Genomic DNA, 26059 nt, shown 5'->3' on the forward strand with positions numbered 1-26059 from the left:
GCCCACCTAAATTCCTGCTAAGTTGGCCAATCTCCTCAGTAAGTCTGAATCAGAAAAAATGCTGCTGTGTTGACCAATCTCCTCAGTAAGTCTGAATCAGAAAAAATGCTGCTGTGTCGACCAATCTCCTCAGTAAGTCTGAACTAGAGAAAACACAGCTGAGTCAACTAATCTCATCAAGAGAAAACTTGCCCGACCCTTTTAGGTACCTAGCATCCCATTGTATCAATTCTAAAAACAGGCCTGGCTCAAAGAACTCCTTGCCTTATAAGCATGGGTCCAAGTACTTTCATTGTTTAGCAAGGAGTTTTCTCTCCTAAAGCAGTCTTAAGTACAGGTAGAGTAGGGGTCCTCCCATTTCTGATCCTGGCGAGTTCTCACATCAAAATGGGGAATGTTTCTCAGTAGGGAATTTGTTCCAATTAAGAATTCCCTGATGGGGAAATTTTTAACATTCACAAGTCTGAGAGATTTCAAGATTTATAGCTGATCACAGTACCTCAGATGTGGTCTCACCAGGGCAGACTAGAGAGAGATTCCCTTCCTAGTCCTGGACACACTCTCTCTCTTACTGGAGCATAATGATTGATTGACTGTTTGTTTGTTTTGTCATATCACATTGTACAGTCACTAAAGCCCCATGCCTTTTTCAACATATTGCTTGCTATCTAGCATTCTCCACTCTTGTACTAATATAGCTAAGTTTCTTGAGTTCTTTTTTTTAAACCCTTACCTTCCACCTTAAAATCAATACTGTGCATTGGTTCCAAGGTAGAAGAATGGTAAGGGCTAGGCAATGGAGGTTAAGGGACATGTCCAGGGTCACACAGCTAGTAAATGTCTGAGAGAGGTAGAATTTAAATTCAGGTCTTACTGACTCCAGGCTCAGAGATCTAGTCATTGCTTCACCTAATTGCCTAATCATTTTAACCTTTCCCCAAAGGCAGGGAATATTGTTACCTCTATTATGATATCCCTCACAGTTCAGGCTTTTCAGTTGTACCTAAACTCTCTGTGATCCCCATTTAGGATTTTCTTAGCAAAGATACTGGAGTGGTTTGCCATTTCTTTCTCATTTTATAGATGAGGAAACTGAGGCAAACAGGGTTAAGTGAATTGCCCAGGATCACCCAACTAATAAGTGTCAGAGGCTGGATTTGAACTCAGGTCTTCCTGACTCAGGACCTGGCACTCTATCCACTATCACCTAGCTGCCCCTGGACTTACAGTTAGTTCTTAATAAATTGTTGGTGCACAAATGAAGGAAAGAATAAGACCAATTGCAGATATTGACTCTGAGCACACATTTATTCAACAAGATTTTATTTCTTTTTGGTGAAAGAAACCATCTTTTCTGGGTTGGGAAACCCAAAGCTTCTGAGTCTTGTGCTTACACATGGATCTTAAGCATTTCCGTGGTTTGAATCTGTGAGGAGAAGAGAGAAATAAGAAAGCCTCACTTGAGGTTTCAGAGGAATCAGGCAACTTCTCCAGTGGGAGAGGCTGGGAATGTCTTTAGCAGGCTATGGAGGGAAGCGTGATTCAACAACTCCACAAAGATATCAATCAATCACCTACTAGCCAGGCAGCTTGGTGGAGGGGGGGGGGGAGCAGGGGTGCATAAATAACTGTCATCAGAGATGCCCATCAGAGTTAGGGGCCCTCTCTCCATCAGCTGCACCTATGCATGTGCAATGACTGGTCAGTGGTTTATGAAGGAAATGTAAATGTTAAAGGAGACAGGATAAAAAAACCCCAAAACCTAGAGACTGAGAGCATAAACTACAAACGTGTGAGGACTTATACTTGAGTTTCTTACCTGTGCTGCAGGGAGCTTGGTACTCAGCAAAAGCCTTTTCATCTGAAAGAAACAAAGATAAAGGTTAGAAAAAGTAGAGACCTTACAGAGAGGAAGGCCATTTTCTTCCAATTAGGGGCATCAGGGAAGCCTTGGAAGAGGAGACAGATTCTGAGATGAGTATTAAAAATGGATATGGTCTGCATCCACAAAGAAGAGATGTCTTTCTTTCTCTTAGCACCCCTGATTATCTGGACTTTCTCTACAATGGTCCCACATAAATATTCCATTCTTTGCCTCACCTTCACTTTTCAGCTTTCTTTTATGTGCCTGGAAAATGTTGTCCGGTCATTTTTCAGTTGTGTCTGATGCTTCATGATCCCATTTTTGGGATTTTCTTGGCAAAGATACTAGAATGGTTTGCTGTTTCCTTCTCTGCTCTGGCTCATTTCATAAGTGAAACTGAGGCAAAGAGGTTTAAGCGACTTTCCCAGGGACACACAGCTAATAACGATCTGAGGCCACGCTTGAAGTCAGAAAGATGAGGCACTCTACCCACTGTGCCATCTACCTGCCACTTGGCAAACAGTAAGTGTTTAGTAAATGGTACTAAATGACTTGTGCCTAGGTTGAACTAAATTCAGCTAGAATTAATTAGAATATATCCTAGGAATTATCACTGCAATAGTAAGGGTAGGCAGGATTAGACTGACTCTTTGAGTGAATGCTTAGATCTGGGGCATTAGTATTGAAGTGGACACAGATTGGGGTTGTACAAGCCCACGATCAGGCAAACTTGGCACCCCAAAGTCAGAGATAATGGGAAATCCAAGGAGAGAGAAAGGTCTCTTAGGGCTCAGACAGGATTTAGACACTATGTTCTATATCACCTTCAAAGGCAGAAATAATAACTAATGGGTGGAAATTATAGGTGGGCAGATTTGGGGCAGCTAGGGGGTGCAGTGGATAGAATAATGAGCCTAGAATCAAGAAAATCTGAGTTCAAAACCAGGCTTAGATACTTACTACCTGGATGACCCTGGGCAAGTCACTTAATCCTACTTGCCTCAGTTTCCTCATTTGAAAAATGATCTGGAGAAGGAAATGGCAAACCACTATATTATCTTTACCAAGAAAAACCAAAAATGGGGTCATGAAGAGTTGGACATGATTGAGCCAACAATCATGGCTTAGAAAAAAAAATCCCAAATATTAGCACTGTACAAAAATGAAACAAGCTGACTTAGTAGATAATGACTTCTCTGTCACTCTACATATTCAAGCAGCAGCTAGATGGCCTTTGTCCTGGATGTTCTAGAAATAAAGATGTGGGATTTACTGTCTAAATTTGTTAATTACTTTTTCATGTGAATATGTCTTATATTCAGTCTAGATTATAAGCTCCTTGAAGGCAGGAGTAGGCCTTACATTTCAATTTGTAAAGGGGAAAAGGGGGAAATTATAAAAAGGTTGGACTGGATTATATTTAAATATAGGGTCTCCAAGAATTTATATTAATTCCAAAGAGATTTATTTACAATTTATTTACAAAATATAGAAAGAGTGAAGTAAGAAAATCAGAGAGAGTAGGGTAAGATGTCTAGCTTAAGCACTAAGTAATTTACTCCCAGCCTCTGACTCAACCTGGGCAGGGAGAGTTAGTCCTTAGGCCTTGGCAAAGCCGAGGACCTGGGGAAGTCTCTCTCAAGAGGTAAGTCTCTCCTGAGGCTTGTTTTTTTTGTTTTTTTGTTTTTTGTTTTTTTCAGAAAATCCAGCAGTTTAGAGTCAGCTTTTCACTCACCACGTGTCAGTCTAAAGGAAGATATTTTAGAACAGTCTTGGGTCCAGCCAGCAAATTCTCCACAAGCTTCCACTCCAAAGAATGAAGAACTGCCAGTAGAACTGCCTTCAGGAAGTTGTAACTCCCGTTTAAAGACGCTTCTTTTGCGTCACTTCCTGTGTCTTCCTCCACTTTTTATGCGAACAAATCATAGTCTAAAGTTGATTCTGATTCATCACCCACTATTATACACTTGGGTCACAAACCTCCCCCATTCAAGTATTAATGAGGTGTTTACCCCTTTGGTGATTAAATCTAAAAATGGGCAGGGGTTACAATTTAATCTTCATAATCAGGGGAGAGTTAATTAACTTCATTTTCACAATCAGGGAAGACCTAAATTTAATCTTCACAAATTAAAAAAACATCATTATTATGATCCCATTTTCATCTTTTCTAGGTAGAAATGGCCTTGGGACAAGTTGCTATTTACAATATTTCCTTTACATTCAATATTCAGGGGAAAGCTAGGTGGCCCAGAGTGCCAGGTCTGGAGTTGGAAAGACCTAGGTTCAAATCTGGCCTCAGACACTTTCTAGCTATGTGACCTGGGCAAGTTACTTAATTTAAGCCAATTTGCCTAACCCTTGCCCTTCTGTCCTGGAGTTGTCACTAAAGTAAGGGGTTTTTTTTTTTAGGTTCAACAAATTGTCATGTAGGTAACTAACGTAACTATTTTTTGGTGGTCAAATAAAAATATTAAGATGTAAGCTTTTCTCCCTTAGGCTCACAGAAAGCATCCTTGGAACTATTACTGGTACAACATCACTGGTGGAAAAGGCAATAGAGAACATGTTGACCATGTGATTCTAACATCAGATATCATTAAATGCAATTTTTCTCAACAAAAAATCATTTTCCTGTGATTTCTCTCAGCCAGATAGATATCCTTTGAACATTTTTTATTCCAAGTAGCTAGGAGATTATGAATATTTGGAATGACAACATCTGGGGTTTTTAAAACACCTACCTTCAGTCTTAGAATTAATACTGTGGATTGGTTCCAAGGCAGAAGAATGGTAAAAAGCTAGGCAATGGGGGTTATGTGACTTCCCTAGAGTCACACAGCTAGGAAGCATCTGAGGCTAGATTTGAACCCAGGATTTCCTGTCTTTGGGCCTGGCTCTCTATCCACTGACCCACCTAGCTGCCCCTTGGCAACATCTCTTTAAAATAGTGTTCTTAAATTTTTATTGGATTGGTATTAAATCTGGGCAACTGTTTGGTCTGAAAATGTTCTGTTTCTAGGGCTGTTTTTAGGTTGAGTTCCCAAGGACACAAGAAGTCTGACTGTATGTGTTCTGTGGAGATTTGCCATCTGTCAGTCCATGAACGACTGTGGGCTTCTGATGAAATATTTTAGCCTCCAGGTCAGGCCTTGCTAGGAATTTGGCCCAGGCTCTTCTATTTCCCTGCAAGCTAGTCTACATTGCTCACGAAGTCCAGCCGCCTTCAAAATAACCTTTCGGGAGTTTCTGGTAGCATGACTTGATTCTGAATTGCCATAATAAACCCCTCAATTTCTCCTAACAAGTCTGCATGACTCAGACATTTGTTCTACTTCAACATATTTTTGACTGAATTCCAAAAGTATTTCTGTAGCATTTGAGCCTCTGAATCATGCTCTAAGAATATCCCATCTCTTGCTTCCTCTTTTCTGATGTGGAAGGGCTCCTCTGTCTATAGCTGCCTTACAGTGTTGTTATTGTTGTTTTTTAACCCTTCCCTTCATCTTAGAATCAATATTGGTTCTAAGACAGAAGAGCAGTGAGGGCTAGGAAAGGAGGGTAGAGTCACTTGCCCAGCATCACACAGCCACGAAGTGTCTGAGGTCACATTTGAACTCAGAACCTCCTAGGATTCTATGACTCAAAGTTTAGCCCTAAATCCACTGAGCCGCCTAACTGCCCCCTTTATGTTTTGTTAATATTGAGGCAGCTAGGCGGAGTAGTGGATAGAGTTCTGGGCTTAGACTGTAAAGATTAAAATTTAGGGGAGAGACTGAAGACTCAGGAAAATTGGAGTTCAAATCCGGACTCAAACATTTATTAGCTAGCAAGTCACTTAACCTTTGTCTATCTCCCTTTCCTCAATTATAAAATAGGAATAATAACAGCACCTATCTCCCTGAGTATCAAATGAGATCATATTTATAAAGTGCCTCGTGTATCAATAAATCCTTAATAAGTGCTGGTTTCCTTTCTTGTATGGCTTTTTGTCAGGACACTTTCCAGATATATTAAGGTCTATTTCACAATTCTGAAAGTGTGCATTAAGCCTGGTATTCCATAGGTGTTAATTACTTTACATGAGTTCTTCCCATTCGACTTTGATGTTAAGATGCCAGGAATTTTCTCATTGTATTCAGTTATAGCCTAAAGAAGACTGAGGTGGCTGTCCTCAATCCACTGGTTCAATGGGACCTCTTGACTTAAGCTCAAAACCTTCAGAATCCATCTTCCCTTGGTATCTGCTAAGAATTTTACAGTCAATGAGTGCAAATGACATTTGGATTTCGTGGAACCCTAAAGCGTGATATCATCCATATTCACCACGTGGCTATAGTTAATGAGATGTCTGGTCCAACTTTTTGTAATGCGAAGAGAGAGTTCCGCTTAGAAGAGAGGAGAATGGATTTAAAGCAATGTAGAACCGTACTGGATTTCAATAAGTCTCCCAGAAAAGTAGCAAATCTTTTATGAATTGTTCTTGACATTACTGAGTTGGTGGCATGGTTAAATAGAGGATAATTTTCCACATGTGAGCAACAAATACTCTAGAATTCTCATTATACTTGGTTCAATGTTTTATGCAAATATAGTATAAGAATGAGGCAGTTAGGTGGCACAGTGGATAGAATGCCAGTCTGGAGTCAGGAAGACAGGTCTTACTGAGTTTAAATCTGGCTTTGGACACTGACTTGGGCAAGTCATTTAATCCTGTTTGCCTTAGAGTTCCTCATCTGTAAAATGAGCTAAAGAAGGAAATGTCAAACAACTCCAGTATCTTTGCCAAAAAATCCCCAATTGGGGTCATGAAGAGTCAGGCAGGACTGAAGAGCAATAAATGTACATGAATAAGCTAAGAACAAAGACTTTGGAACAGTCAACAAAGGTGATATATATGTTGTGGTATTTTGGAGAAGCTTCTTAATAATTGCTGAGTTGAAAATAAATTGTTCTTCATATGGTACTTTGGGGCAACTTTTTGCTCCTAAACCAATATATGATTTCTTATAAGTGATTATAGATTTTTTTCTTTGATGATTTAAGCTGTGAAGACATTGGATAAAGTACCCAATTCATGTAAGTGGCTAATATTTGAAGGGAAGGTCATTGGTGTTTGCATCTTTTGGTAATAGCTATGTGATGCTCTCTGTATAGAAAGGTGGGCTTTTATCTGAGTGGAAGGTGATGAAGGTCTTTATTAATAACTGATGCTCTGGGGGCAGCTGGGTGGCTCAGTGGATTGAGAGCCAGACCTAGAGATGGGAGGCCCTGGGTTCAAATGTGGCCTCAGACACTTCCTAGCCATAAAACCCTAGGCAAATTGCTTAATCCCAATTGCCCAGCCCTTACTGCTCTTTCACCTTGGAATCAGTACACAAGACCAAAGGCAAGGGTTTAAAATAAATAAATAACTACTGCTAGACAGTGGAGTATTTGAGTCAATAACTATGGATCTTATCCAGCCCTGACACTTTCCAGATTTTGCAAAGAAGCTAGAGTGAAGCATGTATGTAACTTTATGTAACTCTTTTTTATTATTTATTATATTATTTATTTATTTTATTATTAGTCTAAAGTGGATTATTTTATTTATTTATTACAGTATTATATTTATTATATTATTAGTCTAAAAGTCCCCAGGTTCTCATTTGATCCAACTTGTAATTTCCTTGTCTTGTGACAATATAGCTATAGACAACCAGAGATTTTCTACCTTCTCCTTTAGGGCTCTTTCTGACCCCAGATTTCTTCCCTTTTCAAACCTCCACAGTCACCTTTTGATTGCGGATGAATTATTTCTTCTTTGTATTGCTCTGATTCCCTTTCTTGCCTTTATCTTTTGCCTTTGCCTTTCATTTGTTGATTAAGGAAGCCTTGAATTTCTAATAGACTTTCATTTCAAAAGGGAGGAGTAAGGTGAAGCCAGTCTGGAAAGATAGATTGGGAGAGGGCTTTAACTAGGGTAATTGCCATGCCAGTAAAGAAAAGGCAATTGATGTGAGAGCTACCAAGGAAAAGAAATCAATAAGACTTGTCTACCTATTAGATATAAGGAGTAGGGGACAAGGAAGAGTCAAGGATGATACTTACGTTGCCAACCTGGATGAATGGGAAGACTACACTGTTATTTCAATTTAAAAGACATCAAATACCAACTATATGCCAAGCACTGGCACTGGGAAGAGTTTGAAGTTCTTCCTATGGCTAGTTCTCTGCCCTCTCCCTTGTCTTGTGGAAAGACCCCACCACCACCCTGAACCCCATCTTACAAGCAGTACCACATCTTTGAGTTTAACCATCTTGCATTAAAAACAAACAAACAAAACTCTAGCCTTCTGTCTTAGAATCAGTATCAGTTCCAAGGCAGAAGAGTAGTAAGGGTTAGGCAATATGGTTAAATGATTTGCTGAGAGTCAAACACCTAGGAAGTGTCTGAGGCCAGGTTGGAACCCAGAACCTCCCATCTCCAGACTTGGCTCTCTATCCATTGAGCCACATGGCTAAATTTGAACCATCTGGTCCAACTTCTCATATGTGTATGTCTGGTATTGGAGGTCTAGTATCGTTAGGACTTAAGGGCATGGAATGTAATAAAAATTTAACCTTATTTTTTTTTGTGGGGAAAATGCAAACATTTACTTTTATTTGCAAATGCAGTTTTCTACCAATAACTGGTGCTTATAAAACTTCTTAAGCTACAATAACTTTTAGTAAACTCAATGAATACTTTTTTAAATCCAGTGATAAATACAAGTATGTGTTGAATTTATAGCTTTTGTTTAACATTATACTGTTTTAAGCTGAACAAAGTTCTTTGCTTTCAAATAACCTTGTGGAACAACCCTATGGAGTTGGGATTGCACTATTATCATCATTTTAAAGCAGAGAAAGCTACATCAGAAAAATCAATTGACTTGTTCAAAGTCACAGGACTAGGAAGTATCCAAGTCTGGCTTCAAATTCAGGCATGCTGGCTCAAGTCCAGTGTCTTTTGCACCAGAATACTGACTTTTAAAATTTCTTGTACAATCAAAGGACTCCAGAACTTAAAGCAAGAAGAGAGCTTAGAAACCTCGTGTCCAATACTATCAGGAAATTGGGGTCCCACAGAAGAGGAAGAATAAAAATGAGTCAAGAAGAAATCAAGAAGTAGTGGAAAGAGCCAGGAGAACAATTTAAACACTGAAAACAATAGTGTAAGACTCGAAAGGCTTGAGAAATCTGATCAACACAATGACCAACCACAATTTTAGAAGACTCATAATGGAATATGCTACCCACCGATGGAGAATAAAATTGATATAGAGAATAGTCCATGCTCCTTAAGAGCTCAGAGTAGAGGCTGAGACTTATTTGGGGGTGGGGGAGGATGTGGCTAATGTGCAAATTTGTTTTGTTCGGCTCCATATTCTTGTAATAGGGGTTTTGTTTTTCTTGCTTCTCAATTCAAGAGAGAGGGTTGGGAGAGGGGCAGGGACAGAGGACAGATTTTTGTTTGAAAAAAAATTTTTTTTAAATTTAATTCAATAGACAAAAAGAAAAAAAAGAGAAAGAAAAAGGAGTGACCAAAGAGGGTCAAAGAGGTCGAAAGTTTAGTTTGCTTAGTGTTTTTAGGTCATACTCACTCGGTTCATAGTAATCATAGATCTCCACCACAGCTGGTTTCAGGTCTCTTACTGGAATATCTTGGGTCACAGCGAAGGAAAAGGACAGTGTCTCATTGGTCAACTAGAAGGGAAAATAGGTATAAGCAACAAATTACAGAACCTTCTTTCCCCTGCTTTGGGCAAGATCAGCCTTCCTCATTCTTCATCTTTTTGGTTGCCTTAACTTGTTTTATAGACAAAAGCGGGAATGCAGAAATGGAACCACAGAAGACCTAATGGGGATCTCTAAGATTCTGGGATTCTGTGAAGAGGCATTTGCTATCATGTTGGAATAAGCAAATCCATACACATGAAGAGATTGATAGAGACTTCACATGGGCCAACCATTGAAACTTAATATATTATAAACTGAGTCCTGTTCTTCAAAGAGATTTACCAAGTTAGGGACCATTGCTAGCTGACAGGAGAACTTCCAACTAGTTGAATAACCACCTATGAGCCCACATATGATTGAGATACAATGGGGGAGAGGAGAGAACTCTAAACTATTATATTCCTTGTAGGATGTCCTTTTCAATACATGAGAAAGTCCTCAAGCCATCTTCTATTGGCTGAATGACAATAGCTAATGATTATATATACAAACACACACACATATTGTATATATACCTACATATGAGTATATACATATATATACATACATTCACATATATAAACTTTATGGTTTGCAAAGTGCTTTTATACATCTCAGCTGATCCTTGAAACAACTTTAGGAAATAGGTGGCATGATTACCCCAATTTTTCAGATTAGGAAACTGAATCTGTAAAAAAATTAAATCACTTCCTAGAGTCACATAGCTAATAAGCATCAAAAACAGGATTTGAACTCAGGTCTTCCTGACTTCAAGTCCACCATCCTATCATATATTGTATGACTTAGCTGCTTATAATAGCTTGTATTTCTGTAGTCCTTTATTAATGTTTATAAGGTCTTGTACATGTGTTTTCTCATTTGATCCTCATAATGACCTTATGAGGATAAGAACAGGACTCAGTTCATAATATATTAAGTTTGGGGGGCAGCTGGGTGGCTCAGTGGATTGAGGTCCTGGGTTCAAAACTGGCCTCAGATACTTCCTAAATGTGTGACCCTGGGCAAGTCACTTAATCCCCATTGAGAGCCCTTGCCATTCTCTGCCTTCGAACCAATACACAGTATTGATTTTAAGATGGAAGGCAAGGGTTTTAAAAAAACCAACTATAATATATTAAGTTTCATTGGTTGGTCCATGCGAAGTAACCATCAATCACTTCATGTGTATTTGCTTACCCTATCATGATAGCAAGTGCCTCTTCAGAATCTTAGAAATCCCCATTAGGTCACCTAATTATAGAGATGAGGAACATAAAACCCTGACAGGTTGAGATTTCTTTCAGATCACACAGTTTAAGTGACTGAGGAGATGGTGCTGGTAGGTATTGCCTTCAGTTTCTTTCTTATTCCCCCAGAGGTGATCAATAAAATTCTTGGCAACCTGGCTGTGTTCACAGGGCAGCAAACTTTGGGGCAGAAAAGTGAAGATGGGTCAATCACCTGATATTTGGCACTGTACAAAATGAGACAAGAAAGGAACGCCACTGACTTTTATGTTTAGTTTATGAAAGTAGTCCGTTCACTTTAAAGTCACATAAAACATCTAGGCAAAGAGAATATTTTCGGTTTTTTTGTATGGATGCTTTAGGATGGGGAACAAAGTCATGGACTAACTCTTTGCTTTACTGCCCCTCTTTACTTAGTTCCTTAAAATGATTCATACAGTGAAGAAGCCATTGGCCATTCTAGGAAGAGTACCCCAAGAAGAACTATCACAGTAAAATGCCATATCCTAAATATGATATAAATTAATTCTCAGCAGACTGCAGAGAAGTTTGAAATGCTACAAAAGAGAAGAGAAAATATTCCAGTTTTCACATGGTGTTATAGCAGGTCACTCTCAAATTAAACCAGAACAGATCTGATTTCTCCAATTGAAAGAGGTTGTCCATCCTTGAGTAAGAGTGAGGAGGGACTCTCACCTTTTCCGCATAGAGCAAGACATGATTGCTGGTCACTTCTGTCTTGCTCAGGTAGCCGGATCTTACAAGCTGAGAAAAATAGAAAAATGGAGACATCACAAATGTTATTAAATAAATAACATCCCTAGAGACACTAGGAGCAATAAGCAAAGAGGAAGAGTTGGATTCCTCAAACCAGCCAGGGATTGAGGTCTCAAATGGGATTTTACTGTGAAAAGAGTATGATGAGGACAGGTGAGATATGCAATTCTTTCAAGTAATATTGGGGGGAACTGAATTGATTTTCCTGAGAATAGAAGCAACACAGGCCTTAGATACAGAATGATTTTCAATGGATTTGGATAAGGTTGCAGTTTTAGGATGAGTCCACGGATAACCTTCCTATCTAAGGTTTACTGTGCTCAAAATGTACCTACCATCTTCACGGATGATTTTTCAGGGATAAAACCTGACACCATCTTCACATCGATAATTGCCATGTTGGAGGAAGGACGATTTCCTTCATAACTACAGATGCATAGAAGAAAGGAATTAGGGCTTACAGTTATCTCTCCATCCTTTGGGGTCTAATTTAAATTCTGCTTGCTTCTGAAAGCTTTCCCAAACCACCCTCGCACAACAAGCTCTTCCTTTTCTGGATTATTAAAAGCTTATGAAAAGAAACAAAGCCCTTCCCCTTCTCAGATAATTTGAGTTGAAGACTGTGAATGATCACAGTACAAAATGGGGGCAAAAATGGATTCGATATAGTCTCATTCTACACAATCTGCACTATTCACATTTGAGAATACACTGTCCTTCCAATAGGTTTAATCTAAGAGCTTCCTTTCCTAGGATCATTGCATTAGATCTCCAGGGCATAGCAAAGTAGTGGAGGGCTCCCTCTCTCTGAGTCAAAAGGTAAAGACAGATGATTTTACCTGACATTAAATGAGATCTGGAAGGTTTTATGGGCTTTTGCAGAATCACAGGTTGGGGGAACGGTCTGCACTTGCAGATGAAATGGAGATTCCTCTTTCTTTATATGGACGTTGTACCTCAGAGATGTCTGTAGAATATTAAGAACAGTTTTGGTGTGTTCCCAGGATATTTATTTTATTATCTTCTTCCATCAGTTCTCCTTAAGACTTTCCATAAGGGGAAGGAGCACATCTCATAGGTAAGGTTGACTCTTCCCACTCTACCCTTTGGAGTCTCACCTTAAGATACACACATCCTTTCCCTTTCACACTTGCAGTGTACTCTCCAGGGACCTCTGGCAAGGAGATTTGCTGTAGGAGTAGGAGGTTGGCAGAATCCACTTGGAATTTTTGAGAAAAGTCTCCAGAAGACTGGACGGTCACCTCGACAGATTTTTCATGTTTACTGTAAGTGAGTGTTGCATATCGGGATATGGCTTGGAGTGCAATCACTGTGTCCTAGAAGAGATGAATGTGGGAGTCCCCAGTTGGGTAAATATCTCTTCCTTGAACTAGAGTCCCCCTTCACCAACTTGATATCTCTAACTGTATGTATAATAGGCATCTCAAACTCAACAATTCATTTCTCCCTCTCGGTTCTCCTCTCTTTCCCAACAGTTGCCAAATATCGCCATTTCTTCCTTTACATCTCCCATACATTATGCCTTCTCTCCATGTACACAGCCATCACCCTAGGTCACACTGTCACCAGTTCTTCCCTGGAATATTATCGTGATAACCTTCTAATTGATATGCCTGCCTCAAGTCTCTCTCAACTCCCATCCATCTTCTCCACTGCCAAAGTGATGTTTCTAAAGTGTAAGTCTGACCATGTCATCCTTATTCTCAATGAATCCCAATGGCTCCCTCTTGCCTCTGAGATCAATATTTTGCCTGGCATTTATAGCTCTTCCTATTCTTACTCCTTCACTCCATGTGGAACTCTACACACTGTAATTGCCTTAGACTTTCAAGGAAGAGCAAGAGGACCACCTTGTGCCTTTTCATCAGCGGACCCTCCTCCCTTCCATCTCTAAGTTTCTCTGGCTTCCTTCAAGATTCAAGTAAACCTTATTTTCTATCAGGTCTTTTCCCAGCTTCCCAGCTACTAGAACCCTTCTTCTGAAATTACCTTCCATCTACTTGATGTTTCTTGAATGTTCATGTATTTACATGAGTCTCCCTATTAGAATGTGAGATCTTTGAGGACAAACAGAGTGCTTTTACCTTTCTTTGAATTTCCAGAGCTTAGCCCAATGCCTGCCACAAAGTAAAAGCATAATAATAAATGGTTGTTACTGACACACTGTGGTACAATCGAAGGTGATGGACTTCTCCATTGGTGTCAATGCAATGTCCCTGAACAATCTGCAGGGATCTAAAAAACACTATCCACAAGCAGAGGATAAACTATGGGAGTAAAAACACCGAAGAAAAGCAACTGCTTGACTGCAGGGGGGGAGGGGATATGACTGAGGAGAGACTCTGAATGAACAATCTAGTGCAAATGCCAACAACATGGAAATGGGTTCAAAACAAGGACACATGTGATACCCAGTGGAATTGCACGTTGGCTATGGGAGAGGTGGTGAGGTGGGGGGGAAGAAAATGATCTTTGTCTCCAATGAATAATGTTTGGAAATGACCAAATGAAATAATGTTAAAAAAATAATAAATGGTTGTTGACTGACTAACTGATGCCAATCAACCACTCATAAAATGTTTATTAAGTACCTACTATGTGTCGGACACTGCATTATATAAAAAATTATGTGTGGTCTTGGCCACTAATTGCTCTACATACTTGGGTTGTACCCAAACTCTTACAGTCTCCTATTTGCCACAGTAGTTAAAATATGTCCAAGAAGAAGGAGACAAAGAATTCAAAATTATGATGAGAGGATAGGAAAAGTATAAGAAATGTGACTATAAAGTGTGAAGAATATCACTCTAAAATACAGAAAAAGTATAAATGAGGTACCTTCAGAGAAGCTGAAAGATTTTGAAGAAGAAAGGTTGAGAAAAAGAGAATGACTTGGAGGGATCAATTGTATGGACTATCATGAAGAATTTGGTTAAGGGGGACAGCTGGGTGGCTCAGTGGATGGAAAGCCAGGCCTAGAGATAGGAGGTCCTGAGTTCAAATCTGGACTCAGACACTTCCTAGCTATATGACCTGGGCAAGTCACTTAACCCCCACTGCCTAGCCCTTACCGCTCTTCTGCTTTGGAACCAATGCACAGTATTGATTCTAAGATGGAAGTTTTTAAGATGGAACCCTTTTAAGAAGGGCTTAAAATAATAATAATAATAAATTTAATTTAATTTTTAAAAAAGAATTTGGTTAAGACTCCTTAGTTCTTCCATGAGGGGAAGAGGAATTTCCCTCCTGAAATTTTCCATGATTTCATTTCCCTAGAGGAGACTACACTTGGGATTCTTGAAAATACAGACCTATCCTAAGACCCCATTATCCTGGTGAATAGTTTTAGTAAGTTATAAGGAAATGATCACTTATTAGCATTATGGAATAGGAAGTGGATCACCCTGTGGGACCTGATTATCACTCCCTGACTTTAATCAAAGAAATTAGTTTCCTTCCCAAAATACAATTCTCTCATTTCCTTTCCACCATTTCCCTTCTTCTGGTCACTTGCTTAGCCTTTGCTCCCTGATTGGGTAGCAGTACTGAAGGCTGCCCCACACCTGAGTAGAAGAGAATCCTCCATGCGCATTCTGCTGCTTGGCCAACCAGTTCACAATGCTAGATGCCACAATCAGATCCTCAGGAGATGGGGCAGGACGACCAGTGAGGAAAGCAAGGAGTACGTAGGAAGTCATCTCCACTTCAGCAGAGGGAGCCGGAGAGTGATAGGAGTAGACTCCTGCTGGCGCCTGGGGTCTCGCTGGGCGCTCCCAATGGACCGAGTTGTCTTCAGGGTAAGAAAAGAGAGGGAATCGGTACCTGTTAGTATTTAATAAGAAGCCCCCGTACAATTAGGCAATCTGATTAAAGCAGACGCAGAACTGCTGCCTGGTTTTAGCTATAGCGGCAATAATCAGCTCTCATCGATGGTCTCTTCTTTGTTTTGTGACTAGAAGTCCATCAGTGTAGGAACTTTCTCTTCCAATGCAGATGTAGAGAAGAAAGATCCTCTGGAAAGGCTCTAGAAAACGCTCACAGGCAGTGAGGTGGTGCCACTACAAGGCATCATGGGTCTCTCTGGACCAGGCGCCTCAGCGAGCTCCATCCTGGCCTCAGAGACTCATCGGCTGTCTGACCCTAGGCAAGTCGTTCCGTCTGTGCCTCAGTTTCAAGTAGGGGTAATATTAGTACCTTCCTCCCAGGGTTGTTGTGAGGATCAAATGAAATTTAATTTTTATTTATATAATTTATAAATTTTATTTATATAGTAATTGGCACAATGGCTGGCACATAAAAAGTGCTATATAAATGCAAGCTATGGGGGCAGCTGGGTAGCTCAGTGGATGGAGAGCCAGTCCTAGAGATGGGAGGTCCTAGGTTCAAATCTGGCCTCAGACACTTCCCAGCTGTGTGACCCTGGGCAAGTCACTTGACCCCCATTGCCTAGCCCTTACCACTCTTCTGCCTTGGAGCCAATACACAGTATTGACTCCAAACAAACAGAAGAGTTTGTAAAGAATGTGTGCTGCTTCATTGTTCTGTCGTTCCGGTTTCATCTGACTCTTTATGACCCTATTTGAGAATTTTTTGGCAAAGACATAGGAATGGTTTTCCAGTTCCTTCTCCAGCTCCTTTTACAAATGAGGGAACTGAGGCAAACAGAGTTAAGTGACTTGTCCAGGATCATACAGCTAGATTTGAACTCAGAAGGATGAGTCTTCCTACCTTCAAACCTGGGCTCTATCCACTGCACCAACTAGCTGCCATGCTGAAGATACTGTTAATACTATCTCTGTTAGATCTCTGTGTTCAATGTCCTGAGTTCAAGTCCAGTATTGTACAAGTGTGTGACCCTGGGAAGGTCACTTAACCACTGGGCGCACCAGGCACCTCCCAGCATCATAAGTTTCAGAGAAGGAGAGGACCTGAATGGGCAGAGGAAGCTTTCCATCGGAGCTCCCCATCCTGATTGCAGTCGCCCCTTTGGGCAAGATGAAATAAAATGGCCCCAGCGTGTGGGATGGTAGGAGCCCGATTCCCCTGCTGGGTGACACCCACCCATCCTCCCCCTGTACGAGGTGGGACCACAAGCAAGGCTTTGGGGTAAGAAGGACCCTGAGCCTGTCATGGGTGAGCCGATGAAGCAGTCCTGGACTTTGGAGAGCTCCCCAAGAGAGGCTGAGGCTCCGAACCCAGCACAGCCCAGGAGCTCCTTCTGCTTCCCCGCCGGAGGAGGGGATTCACGGGAGAAAAATCAGGAATGACTAGGACAATCCCCCAGAGAGCTTTCACCTTTCTTCACGGCGTCCCTGTCCAACGCCGCGAGCAGCTCTTTCCTTTTGGCCTCGTTTCCCGCCAGGGCAAAGGCGTAGGCCAACAAGGCTTTGGTGTAGACATTGTTTCCTTGGACTTCGTTTTGCTGTGTGTTCCAGCCTGTTTCCAGGCAGAAAAGTGCATTTCGAACAACAGAATGCTGTCAGGAGATGAAGAGAGTCTTTGAGATACGGGTTACTCTTGGGACAAAAAAAGGAGGAGTAGGACTGAAGCTGGATATAAGCCACAGAATATTGAGGGCAACTGGAGAAAGAACTGACCAGGGGCAGCTAGCTACGTGGCTTAGGGGACAGAGAGCCGGACCTGGAAACAGGAGGTCCTGGTTGAAATCTGGCCTCTAATCTGACACTTCCTAGCTGTGTGACCCTGGACAAGTCACTTGACCTCAAAGGCTTCACCCTTTACCACTCTTCTGCTTTGGAACAGATATTGATTTTAAGACAGAAGGTAAGGGCTAAAACAAATTGAAGACTTTCACAAATAATATTATTTAGTAACTAGTTCATATAGGAAAATGTCAAACCTAGTTAGTAACAGAAGATGAGAAATATGAAGATAATGATAATTTGGTACATACCATATGTTAAGGATTAATACTTAAAAAAAAAACCAAAACCTTCACCTTCTGTCTTAGAATCAATGATGTGTTTTGGTTCCAAGGCAGAAGAATAACAAGGGCTAAGCAATGAGGGTTAAGTGACTTGTTCAGGGTCACACAGCTAGGAAATATCTGAGGCTAAATTTGAACTCCGGACCTCCCATCTCTAGGCTTGGCTCTCAATCCACTGAGCCCCCCCCCCCCCAATGAGTACATTTGTGAAAATCTTAAATCCTTTTTAAAATGAACCTACATAGTACCAACTTGTTTTTAGCACTTTCCTTTATGCCTTGGGCTTAATTAAAAAAACTTTCTTTATCCATTTTCTGTGGGCAAAGCTACCAGTTGTCCATTTGGGGATGAATGGTGGTTACAAGGCTGTGCAAATATATGCAATGGGCACTGTCAACTTGACCCAGTCCCCTTCCCCCCCATCCTGTGGCTCCGTTCACATAAATGTTCTAGCGCCCGCATTCTACCCCAAATGCTCATAGTTTGGCCCTCAAAGGGTGGGACGCTATAATACCGATCATTCATTTTTATACAAGTAACTGGGTACGATGAGGGCACGTACAGTGACTGCAAGATTCGCTTCCAGCAGAGCGATGGTGATGTAGGCAGAGAGCATGAATTCATCTTCTACTCCACCCTGAAAAGGAGAGAGACGTAAGTGCTTAGTATTCAGATTTCCCAGGAGATGCCTCTCTCACCTTAATTGTCACCCCCTCCTCTCCTATTGCCCCATGGAAGTTCTTGCCATCTGGAGATATCCTGACCAGACTCGGTGTCACAACAAACCTCCATTCTTTTTCCTCATAAAGAGTGATGAATGAATGAATGAATGAATGAATGGAAAAAGTATTCATTGAGGGTAGCTAGGTGGCTCAATAAATTAAGAGACAGGTCTAGAGATGAGAGGTACTGGATTCAAATTTGACCTCAGATACTTCCTAGCTGTAGGTCCCTGGGCAAGTCACTTAACTCCCATTGCCTATCCCTTACTGTTCTTCTGCCTTGGAACCAATACACAGTATTGATTCTAAAATAGAAGGTAAAGTTTAAAAAAAAAACATTTGTTTAGAACTTGGGTTCCAAGCACTATGCTAATTATTGTGGATACAAACACAAAGCAACAATGACCAGGAGAATGATGTCTAGGACTTGTCTCTACCCTTGCTGACTATGGACAGCTTCCTCACATCTCATCCCAACAAGTCCCATGACCTTCCTTTTGTCTTTCCTTCCCTATTCCCTTCCTTCCTTCCTTTTTTCCCTCCCTCCCTTTATGCATCCCTTACTCCTTACATCTATCCCTCCCTTCCTCCCTTCTTCCTTCCTTCCCTCCGTCCATTCTTCCCTCCTTCCTTTCTTCACTCCCTTCTTCCTTCTTTCCCTCTCACCTTCCTTCCTTCTTTCCTTTCCTTCTTCTTTCCTTCCTTTCATCCATCATCTTTTTTTAACCCTTACCTTCCATCTTAGAATCACAACTGTGTATTGGTTCCCAGACAGAAAAGTAGTAAGGACTAGGTGATGGGAGCTAAGTGACTTGCCCAGGGTCACACAGTCAGGAAGTGTCTGAAACCCAATTTGAACCCAGGACCTCTCATCTCTAGCCCTGCTCTCTATCCACTGAGCCACCTGGCTGCTCCACTTCAGTCATCATTGATATGATCCATGCTAGGACTTAAATCTTCTATTTACCCCTGTGCTCCAGGGAACACATCACCTTAAGAGCATTGTTTAGTAGTGACCCAGAGCTTCGGAAACAGCCATTTTCTTTCTGTTGCTGTGACAGCCAGAGGAGAGATGCCTGGATATGAGCTTCATCTATGAAGATGTGTGACCGAGCCTGTGCAAAGGACTTGAGCACAAAGGCGGTAAGCCTGCCCAGGGAAAGAAACAGTAGAGAGTTGAAGCCTTTGTCTTGAGATGATGATTCCATAGTTTCTTTCTAGGCTTGGACTCCAACTGATCCCATAAAGCCCTTGAGGACCAGACATTAGTAGAGCTTAGAGCAGGATTTAGGGTTGGAGTTTCCTCTTCATTCTATTCCCATACCTTCTCCATTAAGCTACAATTAACGTCAATTCCATTTAAAAATTTGATGAAAGATCTACTGTGTATGAGATGTGCTTGGGATACAAGGACAAATGTAATGGTCTCTGCCCTAAAGGAACTTTCATTCCACTGAAGAATATAGCATGTACCCGGATAAATAAATAGGGGATAAATTTAGGGCATAGACAACTGGAATAATGAGAGGGCACATACAACTGAAGGTGAAGGTGGGGATCAGGCGGAGTTCACAAAAGAAGTGATAAAGTGAATAAAGTCTTGGAGGATGATAAAAGCTTCTGAGAGGAAGAGAAGAGGAAGGAGTTTCACTGACTGCCCTCAAAGCTTTTCCCCCTTCTCAGATCTGCCTCTTGGCTTCTTCAATTCCCAGCATCCTATTTGTGCAGGAAGTCTTTCCCAGTCTTCCTTCATCTTCCCCCTGAGACTACTCCAAATTTATCTCATGTAATATATTCTCTTGTTTGTACCCAATTGTTTTCGTATTCTCTCCCTCATTAGACTGTGAGCTCTTTGAGAGCAAGGAGGATTCCCCCATCCCTTTGACTCCCCAGTGCTTAGCACAGTGCCTGGTGCCTACTAGGCTTGTTGGTTTGACTTGGCTTCCTAATAAAGGGGCTTTCCAGTTCTGATTGTGCCTCTTCTTCCCTCTGATTCATTCTGTGAACCCAACTTTTGCTTCCTGTTTCTCCTTCTTAGGAATACAAAGGTCTGAGCTTCTGTTTTTTTCTAAGCTATTGAGGAAAATTTTTGCTGTCAGTTTCATTGCCAGTTTGACAATTCCATTTTATGTTTTGCATGTATTTCCAGGATAAAGGAAACCTTTCATTTATAGATCTTGCCATATGGATTGATCTCTTTCAATATCTACCTCAAAAATTTGAAGCTCCTTTCTCCTTCCCTGCCTACCTGTTACCCCTTAGCATTTTATTCTTTTCTCTGACTTCCTAGTTAGAATCCTAAAGTAGAAAATCCTCAAAGGTGACCCTCCCTTCCAAACGTTTATCCATTTTTCACTTGAAAACCTCTAATGGCAGAGAACTCACCTTAAATCACCTTATACCAGAGTATATACTTATACCAGAGTATATCAAACCTACCAGAGTATATCATACCATTTCTGGACAGCTTTAGTTATTAGAAGTTGTGTCATATTAAATTGAAATCTTCTCGCTCTGTCATTTCTGCCCTTTGGTTCTAACTCCATGCTTTTGGGTCAAGCATAATAAGTCTAATACTTCTTCAGTCTTGTTCAAGAATAATTGTTTTACTTAAGACAAATTGGTACGGTCTTGGAAAGTAATAATTTTTGCTTTTCTAGATTCTGTTCCCAGCATTTCTAGATAATGGACAAACAAGGGCACTGATTCAAACTATGACCCAAGGGTCAAATCATTCAGGGTGAGCTAAGAATGGTTTTTACATTCTTAAGTAAAATATTTTAAAATTTAAAAGTCACTCTGAGCTTGGGTTTAGACTGTGGGCCATAGTTTCCTTCCAAATTAGAGTAATCATAGAATTTCACAGTTGGAAGGGGTCCTAGGCCATAATATACTTTATTTTTAATTTTATTTATTTACTTTTTAAACCCTTATCTTCTGCCTTGGAACCAATACCAAGGCAGAAGAGTGGTAAAGGCTAGGCAATTAGGATTAAATGACTTGCCCAGGATCACACAGGCAGAAAGTATCTGAGGTCACATTTGAACCCAGGACCTTCTATCTTCAGGTTTGGCTATCTACTGAGCTACCTCACTGCCCTTCTAGTATATTTGATACCTGAGCAGGAATCCTCTTAAATAGACTTTCCACAGTGATGCTTCAAGCTTTGATGAAAGAACTCCCTTGATGGGGAATTCATTACGTTATCAGGTAGTCCATTTCATTTGTGGATCATTATAGTGGTTAGGAAATTTTTCTTAATAACCAGCTTGAAATCTGCTTCTCTGAAACTTTTACCCATTAGCCTAATTCTGCCATTTGGGGTGATGTAAAACTTATCTCATCTCACTTCTACGTGCCAAACTTTCAAGTAGTTGAAATCGATTATTACACCAATCCACCTCAAGTCTCCTTTTCTTTTGGATAATCAATACCACTTCCTTTACTCAATCCTTATCTGACATGATTTTGATGTTAGTGATCAGAGGAGGTCACTCTCCTCTGTACATATTCCAGCTTGGATCAATGTACTTCCTAAAACATGGGGGTTCAAAACTAAACAGATGTCCAAAAGCTAGAAAATAATGAGGAGGGACTATACTGGTTTTATTCTGGACATTATATTTCTAGAGTCTGAAATCACCTAATATTTTTTAGCTGCCATATTTCATTATTGAATCATGTTGATCTTGTAGTTCATTAAATTGGATCTTTTTCATAGGTCTCGTAATCTAACTATGTTTCCCCCACCCAAAGGCTAAACTCAGTTATCATGGAATTGGGAGTGATAATGGACACTAAAATAACTTACCAGGTATTACCCTCGTTATGGCGAAAGGTGCTGTAGGAGCCATCTGCGTGCTTATAGTTCAGCTGCCTCTGGTAACCTAAAATGTGATGTTATATCAGATCCATCATCAAAAATATTTTATGTCAACCCAAGCTTTGTCAGTATGGGTGAGATCAGAGAGGGCATTAAAGTGCATATGAATAGTGACAACTAATTCTATTGGATAGTATCTCTCAGGAAAGGTTATCATGACACCAGATGATTTCCAGGAAATTGCTAACTCAAACACAGTTGTGGAGGTGATAGCTGAGACCAGGGGTACAATTTCCTCTCCTTATCTTACCACTTTGGAGGAATCCAATTGCTTTGGCCTTGATCTCTGGTGTCAGCTGGTGTGTTTCATTCAGATAATTCAGGACATAAATGTTGGGAGCAAAAAGGGCCATATTCTGCTCTCCACAGCCATAGGGCATCTTGAGGAGATTTTGCGTGTCTTGTATTGCGGATCCAAGGATGTCACCTGTGAAATAAACAGCATGAGAATAGCGTTGAATAGCAGTATGCATCAAAGACAAGTAGTGAGGAAGAGGAAATGGGTCTAGGGAAAGTTAAGAGAGTATAGCAGTCCATCATGAATGATGGAGTAAGTGATAGTGGTAGTTCTCCATGGAGAACTTCAGAAAAAGTGAAGGTGAGGTGATGTGGGAGCAAGCTATACCAGACCTAAAAACTTAACAAAGAAAGTATGTATTGCTTGAAATCACTGGTATAATTGTGTTTGGTGGCGAGAAAAGGAAAGGGAAAAATCTGAATTCTAAAATGGTGGAAGACAATTGTCAAAAAATGATTCTATATGTAATTTTAAAAAAATAGAAACTTGCCAAGAGAATGGAAAGAGAGATAAATTGGTATTCTTACTTGAGCTAACATCCTTTTTGTTCAAGAGGTATAGAATTCCTGAATCTTCAGTCTTTGTTGTCTAGCAGTTGTCTTTAAATTTGATTTGGCTGGTAGTTTTGGCCCTATAAGTCTTCAGACTTCCTTAGTTCTCACAGGCATATTGAGCTCCCTAATCAGCAACCTTGAGTACCAATGCCATCTTTGGTCATACTTCTGATTACTGAACTCTATTTGCTGTTATGGCACCTCTCCCCCAGCCCCACTTCACACCCACACTCTATACTGGAATGATCCCACTAAAATCCCTTCCCTACTCTCCATCTCCACGAAAGGTCTTTGGTCAGAAACCATTGAATCCACATAGCTGCATGGACAGGGTCAGAGAGAAAAGACCATATGAGCAAGAGAAAAATGAAGGAGGATGGTCATGAATGATCAATTAAATATAGAGTTGAAAGAGATGGGTCACTCACCCAAAACTGAGAAATAGGCTCTGGCTGATCCATCCACAACACTTGGTGGGAGTTTCAGGGATATTTTTTCAGACAGCTCAGTATCTTGGAAAAGAAGTAAATAAAATATGAGGAAGAAAGCTTCCTGTTCGCATATATACCTGAAGAGAACTATGACTAGAGGCTGGAACAGTAGTCATTTATAAGAAGTCTTAATAATATTGATAGAATTATAGAATACAAAACTTGGAAGGACACTATTATTCAATGATTCTATTGACAGAGGCAGCTAGATGGTATAGTCAAAAAAGCATTGGACACTGGAGACAAAAATCTGAATTCAAATCCTCCCTCAGACACTGAGTGGTATTACCATGACAAATCACTTAAACTGTCTACCTCAATTTTCTCATCTGTAAAATGAGGATAAAAATGGTATCTATCTCCCAGAAATGTTGCAAAGGATAGTGTAATATGTATAAGATGCTTTGCAAACTTTAAAACTATATAAATGCTAGTTGTTGTTGTTGTTGTTATGTAGCTAGCTGATGCAGTAAATAGGATGCTGCCCTGGAATCAAGACTATCTTCAAGGGGCAGCTAAGTGGATCCGTGGATTGAAATCTAGGCCTAGAGATGGGAAGGTCCTAGGTCCAAATTTGGTCTCAGACACCTCCTAGCTGTGTGATCCTGGGCAAATCACTTAACCCACTTTGCCAAGCCCTTACCACTCTTCTGCACTGGAACTAATAGTTAGTATTAATTCCAAGATGGAAGGTAAGAGTTTAAAAAAAAAAAAGGTTAATCTTGAGTTCAAATGTAGCCTCGGAGACTTACTAGCTGTGTGATCCTAGGTAAGTCACCCCTTGAGTGAGATGTTGACTTTTTACATTGTCCCACCAAATCCTTTCCCATTTCTCAAGGTCATTGTAATTTAGTTTCTCCTGGACCCAACCCCTTTTTTGTTTGTTAGTTTTCATTATAAGTTATTTATTTAGTCAATTTAGAGCATTATTCCTTGGTTACAAGAATCCCATTCTTTCCCTCCCTTCCCTTTCCCCACCCTTCCCGTAGCTGACATGCAATTCCACTGGGGACCCAACCCCTTCTTAAAGATTAGCTATCGTCTACTATTGGCTCTTACCTGTTGGACAAAGCATGGAGTTGAAAGCCTCCTCTTTTTCAATCCCTTCAGGCTTTGAGAGGAGAAAAGAAGAATGCAAAAAATGAGAAGGGTCTGAGATTTCAAGGGAAGAAAGAATGAAAAGTCGAGGTGCAACTGAGGGCTTTTGCTTATTATTGAGCTTATGGGCTGGGTCAACTACTCCTATTAGCCCCTCACCTTGTTACTAGTTAGCTGCCTACGTGGGTTTTTGAGATTCCCTATTACCTCAAGGATCAAATATGAAAATCCTCTGTTTGGCTTAAAAAGCCCCCTATAACCTGGCCATTTCCTATCTTTCTAGTTTCCTTACACCTTATGTTCCACTGCCCAGTCCACCCTGACATGCTCTGCAATCCAGGGATACTGGTCTCCTTGCTGGTCCTCAGATACGATGCTCAATCTCCTAACTCAGGCATTTTCACTGGCTTCCCCCACATCCTTGGAATGCTCGCTCTCCTCATCTCTGTTTCCCAGCTTACCAGCCTAAGTCACAGTGTCCAGCTTTTTTACAAGAAGTCTTTCCCATTCCTTAACTTTAGTTACTTCCATCCAAGACTATACCCAATTTATTTTGGCTAGATTTTGTTTATAGATAACGGTTTTCATGTTGTCTCCCCACTTGGACTGTGACCTCTTTGAAAACAGGGATTGTCTCTGCCTTTCTCTGTATCTTCAGTGCTTGGCACAGTCAGTAAATGCTTATTGACTGACTGGCTAACCAACTAAATGGTCCTCCATTCTGGGAAGTAATATCAAAGGAGATTCCATTCTCTTAACTTTTTTGTTCATTCTTATCAAAGAAGAGAGAGAAAAAAAGAAAAAGGAGGAAAAAAGGGGAAAGTAATGGATAAAGGCCAAAGAAAATGAATAGGCTCTTAGTAAAACTGGGCCAACATTTAATCCATGAAAAAATAATAACAAAGGCAAGCTATAAACAAGATGTTTGTTCATTATTAGGAAATTTCTCTCCTATTAGGTTTTTCCTTTGTGCCATGTTCTGGTAAAATAGAAAGGGCATTTTGAAGTTGGAAGGAACATTAGAGATTATTAAGCCACAAACAATTATAGAATTTCTGAGTTGGAAGGGAGCTCAGAGCTGTCCAAACTATATCTAACCAACAATCCCTTCTAGAGCATCTCCAAAAAGTAGTTAACCAGTCTTTAACTTGGTAGTCAGCAAGATGGTGCATGGGTAGAGTGCAGGACCTGGAATCAGGAATATGTAAGTTCAAATCCAACTTTAGACAATTAAGAATTACATGTACCTAGGCAAGTTACTTTACCTCTCTCAGCCTGTAAAATGGGAATAACAATAGCACTTATCTCCCTGTTGGAAGGATCAAATGAAATAATATTTGTAAAACATTTGCAAACCTTAAAGTGCAACATAAGTACTCTCTATTATTATTATTTAATGATCATTAATGATCTA

The 26059-nt window shown here is 40.4% G+C and overlaps 1 protein-coding gene across 2 annotated transcripts in view; it reads right to left on the reverse strand.

Moving 5' to 3' along the window:
* Positions 1–1289: 1289 nt before the first annotated feature.
* A2M (alpha-2-macroglobulin) overlaps positions 1290–26059 on the reverse strand; it is an 89399-nt gene continuing 64629 nt past the window's right edge. For both annotated transcript variants that reach the window (XM_007503621.3, XM_007503620.3), the window contains exons 22-36: positions 24607–24658; positions 23485–23568; positions 22455–22631; positions 22133–22208; positions 19314–19470; positions 18162–18236; positions 16948–17128; positions 15216–15442; positions 12750–12968; positions 12471–12598; positions 11967–12057; positions 11551–11619; positions 9493–9595; positions 1820–1861; positions 1290–1426 (exon numbers count right to left, since the gene is read on the reverse strand). In XM_007503621.3, the coding sequence (XP_007503683.2) occupies positions 1404–1426; positions 1820–1861; positions 9493–9595; positions 11551–11619; positions 11967–12057; positions 12471–12598; positions 12750–12968; positions 15216–15442; positions 16948–17128; positions 18162–18236; positions 19314–19470; positions 22133–22208; positions 22455–22631; positions 23485–23568; positions 24607–24658 (1704 nt within the window). In that variant the 3' untranslated portion in view covers positions 1290–1403. The remainder of the gene's footprint in view (positions 1427–1819; positions 1862–9492; positions 9596–11550; positions 11620–11966; positions 12058–12470; positions 12599–12749; positions 12969–15215; positions 15443–16947; positions 17129–18161; positions 18237–19313; positions 19471–22132; positions 22209–22454; positions 22632–23484; positions 23569–24606; positions 24659–26059) is intronic.

This window comes from Monodelphis domestica, chromosome 5, assembly GCF_027887165.1.
Source record: "Monodelphis domestica isolate mMonDom1 chromosome 5, mMonDom1.pri, whole genome shotgun sequence".
In the NCBI taxonomy this organism is placed as follows: Eukaryota; Metazoa; Chordata; class Mammalia; order Didelphimorphia; family Didelphidae; genus Monodelphis; species Monodelphis domestica.